Source organism: Pinus tabuliformis, chromosome 7 (assembly GCF_031772625.1).
Source record: "Pinus tabuliformis cultivar Carrire ecotype Pingquan chromosome 7, CPIR1, whole genome shotgun sequence".
NCBI classification, from domain to species: Eukaryota; Viridiplantae; Streptophyta; class Pinopsida; order Pinales; family Pinaceae; genus Pinus; species Pinus tabuliformis.
This window is the reverse complement of record NC_142293.1, coordinates 450,074,105-450,080,614: the sequence shown is the minus strand read 5'-3', so window position 1 is coordinate 450,080,614 and position 6,510 is coordinate 450,074,105. Positions and strand designations below refer to the sequence as shown.

At 39.9% G+C, this 6,510-nt stretch overlaps 1 protein-coding gene across 1 annotated transcript; it reads right to left on the bottom strand.

The window, feature by feature from the left end:
• Positions 1-4,623: 4,623 nt before the first annotated feature.
• Positions 4,624-6,268, bottom strand: LOC149247909 (uncharacterized). The gene is made up of 3 exons (XM_089446179.1): positions 6,022-6,268; positions 5,747-5,876; positions 4,624-5,572 (listed from the first exon to the last, which is right to left on the bottom strand). The coding sequence occupies exons 1-3, from the start codon at positions 6,266-6,268 to the stop codon at positions 4,624-4,626; spliced, it is 1,326 nt and encodes a 441-aa protein (XP_089302305.1).
• Positions 6,269-6,510: the final 242 nt, after the last annotated feature.

Below are 6,510 nucleotides of genomic sequence, written 5' to 3'. Positions count from 1 at the left end.
GCCTTTAAGAATTGAGCCAGATCGTCTTGAATCTTCAACTACTTCCCAGACCTCTGTTTTGACTGTTTGCCAACAAGCTTTGTAGAAGTTTATAGTAAAACCATCTGGGCCCAGAGCTTTATCATTTGGAATGTCTTTAACAGCCTCCTCCACCTCCTCCATTGAGATCTTTCTTAACAAAGAGGCATTTTGTGCTGGAGTAATGATTTGGGGTATGGCCTGAATTATTTCCTCTTTGGCTTCTGATCGATCTTCTTCAGATTCCTGGGCAATTTGCTTAAAGTGACTAGTAAGAAAAGTTGAGATCTCATTGTTGTTTTGAATAACTTCTCCAGATGCATTGGTAAGCTTAAGGATTTTGTTAGCCCCCCTGTAATCCATCGTCGATCTATGGAAGAACTTTGTATTTTGCTCTCCCTCCTTCAACCATTGAATGCGAGATTTTTGCTTCCAAAGGATTTCTTCCTGTTGGCAGCGGAGCTGCCATTTCTGCATTAGTATCTTTTCCTGTTCATTTGAGTCCTCCCTGTTAATCCCTGAAGCCCAATCCTTATGAATTTGACTTAGTCGGTCTTCTATATTGTGCTTTTCCTGGAAAATATTACCAAACTCGGTTGCATTCCATTCCTTGATTTTGTGTTTGATGTGCTTTAGTTTGGACTGGAGTTTAAACATTTTGGTCCACCTTATATTCCTGGGCTCTTCCCACCATTTTTTCACCAGTTCAGGAAAATTTGGGTGTGTTAGCCAGAATTTCTCAAATCTGAAAGGCCTGTTTTGGGGGGTCTCAAGAAAGGCAGCTTCCAGGGCGATGGGCCAGTGGTCTGATCCCCCATTGGGGAGTATATCAGAGTCAACTGTTGTTCCTTCCAGTAAGATGTTTTCTGAGATCAAAAAACGGTCAAGGCGAGAGGCTATCCTGTTTTCTCCTCCTCTTCGGTTGTTCCAAGTGTAGAGCCCATTTTTTGGGGGGATGTCAACCAGTTGGGCGGATTCCATGAAGTCAACAAAGAGTTTTGAGTCTCTATTTAGTTGCCTAAGGCCTCCTTTTTTTTCCAGGAGGGTGGTAATCATGTTGAAATCCCCTCCCATTATGATCTTTGAATGTTGGTATCTTAGCTTTAACTTCATTAACGAGTTCAGGAAAGAAATTTTATCTTCTAAATGCTGAGGCCCATAGACATTTATACAGAGGTAGGTTTCAGAATTACCTGTTAGTTGAAATTCTATGGCAATGTATGATCTGGTAGCTTCCATAGAGGTGATTTCGATGACTCTGGAGTCCCAGAGGGTTGCAATGCCTCCTTCCCATCCTTGACTGGCTATGTCTATATATTTGATAGTTTTTCCTAGCTTTTTGGTGATGTTCTCCAGCTGATCAGTGGCACATTTTGTTTCTTGAATGAGCATAATATATGGCTTTTCCTGTTGTAACTTCCTCTTGAGAAGTCGTTGTTTGACATGGCTGTTGAGCCCTCTTGTATTCCAGGAGATGATTTTCATTGATAATGATGAGGTTATTGGTAGGACAGGAAGGCGTGTAAATCCTTCATTTTGCCTGAATTGATCATAAAGATACCCAAATCATGAAGAACCTCTCCATTCGTCCTTTGGCCTCTTTTCTTGTTTTGCTTCCATCCTAATGAATGAAGAAAAAGACTTTTGGATTGGTTACCTGTGCCTTTCATGATTCCTATTCTTTTCTTTTGCTTGTCTAGCACTGCTTGTTGTCTTGCTATGAAGAGGTCGCTGATCTTCTTTATTTCTTCCTCCGGGATATTTTCCAGCCCTTGTGTTCTCCAGTGCTTTTCCATATCTGACAGGTTTACCCCTTATTTTTCTAGAACTTCATTGAGTTCCAGGTCTTCGCTTCCCCCATCGCTTGTTAGCATGTCTGTGTCTTCATCTCGTTCATCTGCTACTTCATGCGTTTGTATTTCTGTGTTTTCAGTGGTTTCCTCTGCATCCGTTGATCTGTGGTCTGTCTTATTTTTCTGAGGAGCTTCTGGTAGCTTTGTCTCTTTGTTGTTACCTTCCGAGTATGCTTCTGAGTCCAGAATGCTGAAGGGATTAAGAGTTTTGCTGGGATCTGTCACTGCTTTGTTTATTCTTTTCCTGTAGGCCCTTTTTCGTGATTTTGGCTTTTTGAAAACCTCCTGGCTCTTGGCTGGCTGCTCAAGCTTGGCTTCTTCCACTAGTTTGATTAATGGGCATTCCCTGACAAGGTGACCGTGTTCATGGCATTTCCGACACCGGAAGGGGATCTGTTCATAGTCGATGGCTTGAAAGTAATCTTCATCTCTGAACTCTAGCCACAGTCCTTCATGTAAGGCACCTGAGACATCCATTTCAACGTAGATCCTAGCACAAGAAGTGTACTTCCTTTGCATCGTTGCCTCCGAGGCTTTAATGAAGGTGCCAAGTCGGTCTCCTATGCGCTTTAGGGTTGCTAGGCCCCAGTAATCGATAGGTAATGAGAAGAGGCGAATCCACACAGGGACTTGGGTGAAGGTTTCCTTGTCAGGCACGAAGTTCGCCTTCCATGGCCTCATGTAGAGGCATGCTGATGAAAGGAAGTAAGGCCCTCCATCGAAGATCCTATCTTTGTCTTCTAGGTTAGAAAAGACAACAGTAAAAAAACCTTTAGCTCCAAGATGTAGTTTGACATCACCTTTTGGTCGCCAGTGCTGCTTGATCCATTGACAGAGAGCTCTTTCGGTTGGCCACAATCCCATAAACTTACATATGATTGCATGCTCCATCATGTGGTCTCTGTAGGCCTGAATATCTGGATCTGAGAAGACCACACGGAGGGCTTCCTTCTTTTTGGGTTTGCAGACTCCTTGCAGGGTATTTTTGGGGCTGAGGTTGGAAGCTTCCGTTTTATCCTCGTTTTCTATAGGGCGTTTTCCCTCCCTATGTTCCTTTTCTTCATCTGACGGAGCGATTATTGGATCTGAGCTGTTTTGGCCTGCTTTCGGTTTGTTCCCGTGCTTCTCCTGTCTGTTACTGACTTTTCCTGGCATCTTCGATCCATGATTTGGATCTTTCTGCCCCTGGGTTGCTCTTCCGCTGCTTGTCCCAGAGCTGTCTTTTCGGGCTTCATACCCAGAGATATTGAAACCTTCATGTGCTTTGTGTTTCTGCATGACTATTTCCCTGTAAGATGGGGTCCCAGTGGACCCCCCGTCTGCCATTTGTCGGGCCAGTACACGGCCTCTGAGAAGAAGATCAACTAATCGGTCTCTGTGCGCTGCCAGAACTGTTGGTGAACCTGTTCAGAACAGTGCTAAACCCTAGGTGCAGGGTTTTCCTTGCAGAGCTCTTCGAAAATTAAATTTGTTTACACATTTTCCATATTATTAAAGTAGTTAAGTTATTATATTTTTTATCACTTTTCTTGGTTGAAATTGAAATATTTTAAGATACCCAATTACACATATTTATTCTTTATATATATAAAGAAAAATATATTAATTTTTATATATGTATTCAAATAATTTATTTATCTTTTATATTTAAATATTTATAACATAAATATAGTTTATTTATCTTTTTATCTTTAATTACATATTTAATATTTATATAAATTATTTTAGAACAGTATGATCCGGAACAATACTATAGATATACATATAAAAATATTAATTAATAATATTAACAAAGCTATCCCATAAAAATAATGATTTTTAAAATTAGTTAAATTGAAACTAACAAAATATATAGATATATACATTTGTATTTGTTAGAGCTCACATTGATTTCTAAATATATTTAGGCCTATAGGCCTTTTCTATGTATCAAAATTTTGCCAACACTTTTATTTTGATCCGTTGGATCAAGTGAGACGCTTTTAACCGTTGATTTGAAGTGTGACTGCTTTTTCCAAATATTTTGTTTTTATTTTAAAAAAATGTGACAACTCAAAATTAACCTATTCATGCCTATTCTATTAAATAAGTTAACCACTTATCTTCATGCATTGCTATTAAATAAATGATTAATCATAATAAATAGAAATTAATTCAAGATAACCATCTGAATATTTACTTTACAATATAAAATTAAAATTAATTAAAAATATTAGTAAATTTAATTTAATATTTTTTACCAAAGCGACATTCTTACGTAAATGCCTGACATATTTACATACAAATAATTATATTTACCCTTTAAATCTTGAAACACTACATTGACAATTTCAAAGATGGACCGAGAGACGGAGACAATCTACATAGTAACGACGCATTTAAGCAACATATTTGCATTTTATCTGCGGGGAAGACAATATTTCGGCAAACTAATAGAAAACTAACAGATTTGAGAAATATTTTGGAGAAACAGAAAAATAACAGGTTTGGCAGATTACTGGAGCCGATACATGAAAGTCATTTTGACCTCAACCGTCGAAAGTTTGATAATTTGATGCCGCAGTGTTTGTTGTAGTAGTGTCTACATACAGCTATGGCTAGTACACTGTAGTATCTAGAGAAAATAGATTTGAACGCTCAAAGTGTAACTGGTTCCGCCCTCACGCTCTATCTCCAACTTTCCACATTCTGCTAAGAGTCTAGGGATAAGATTTGCGCTCCTATCTTTTTGACGAATTCTTGACGAGCCCCATTAATCCCCAACCCTCCAACCTTCCTCGTTCTGAGCCCACAGATAGCTGTAACTGGATACTTCCAAGTCCACATCATATCCCAAATTTAGACCATCTTTGTAATCATTATCAAATAGAAAATCATTAAACTGCCCAGCCGACAGGGCACCAAATGGGGAAGCCACTGGATCCGGGAGATGAGGACAATTCACTGCAATATTTGAATAGGACTTACTAGCGCTACATCCACTTATTCCAGAAGATGTTGTGAACAGCGGATAGTCGATCATGATCTCATTTTCGTTAAAGATGTTGCCATCAATATGATTCTGCAACTTTTCTTCCAACAACTGGCTTTCACTAAGATTAGGGACTGTAATGGTGTAGGAAGCTTCAGCTTCAAGAGATAGTGGCAGTGCACCAGCTGTCCACCAGTCTGTTTTTTTTGCAGTCCCATAATTATTATGGCCCTGAGCGTGCAGACTGGGACATATAAAATCATGAGCGGGGAGGCTGTCATGGGTACGGGTAGAAGTAGAATAAGTACCCACTTGGGAACGAGGAAACAGATGGTTGCTGGTGCAGTCTGTATCAATTGAAAACATCAGATTTTGATCGTCCCCTTCTTCATGTATTGCTTCTAAAACACCCGGAACAGAGAACTGGTTTTCTCCAGTGGTTACTACATTGTAAGTGTTATTAGGTGGCTGTTGTCCTTCAACCATGACGTCTAAGTATGGCTCAGCAGTGTAGGAAGGCGTGAATGGTTCAAGACCATGAGCAGACACTGAATTGGGATTGCAGATACGATGGGGTTGAGAAGGGATATTAGATTTGGTGTCAGTGACCCCGTTGGCCGTGGAGTGGGTGTGGTGTTTTGACATTATCTTCTTCTTGATCCACGAGTTCCAGTAGTTCTTGATTTGGTTGTCAGTGCGTCCCTGCAAATGTGCCGCAATCTGAGACCACCTGGTTAATGTAGCCGTGGACATTAATAAAAACATTAATAAAAGATAGCGAGGCCGAAAATCAAATGAGATGACTAATTTTTAAAATATTTCAACGAGAGATATCAATAGTTGAATTTAACAATATAGGAAAAGATAAAGAGATCAGAACGAATGGACTGGGAAAAACGTAAACCTGTTGCCGAGGATGGATTGCAAGTGTATGATCTGTCGTTGTTCTTCAAGTGAAAATGCACCGCGTTTAAGCCCAGGACGTAAGTAGTTAATCCATCTCAGCCTACAACTCTTACTGCATCTCTGCAGACCTGTATATATGAGTGTATTTGTATTGGGTCAGACTGGATATTGTATTGAGAGTATTTGTATTGCATTAGACGTATCGTTGCATTGGAGTGGAGTAGGAAAGGAAGTAAAATGCTAATTGAAATTGGAGCAGACGTGCGTTCTTACCAGCCCGCTGCGCGACATAGCTCCAGCAGCCCATGAGGCCGTTTCTCATGATGTAGTTCTTGAGTTTCTTATCTTCCTCGGGTGACCAAAGACGTTTCTTTACTTTTTGTTTGCTGGTGCGAGTTGGGAAGACGCCTTCTTCTCGCCGTTGCCCTTCTGTACTGCACCTCATTTCGGCCTTGCCAATTCCTCTGCTCGGTGACTGAGTTGGGTGAGTGCTCATCTCAGACCTCAGCTTGCAATCCATCCAAACGCTAACTTAAACGAGGCAGAAAATGAAAGTGATCACGATATTAGTTTCGTCCAGTGGATTTCCAATGATTTACTAACTATATATAGCGTAGCTTGCTTTTAACTGCAGTTTGCGTTACTCTAATAGGTTAGAGCATGTGATTCATTCTAGGAGGCTATAAAATCAAATCAGAAGAAACATCAATAATTAAAATCAAAGCAAAATATGTTAATTGCCTAAATTTAACGATCAAACAA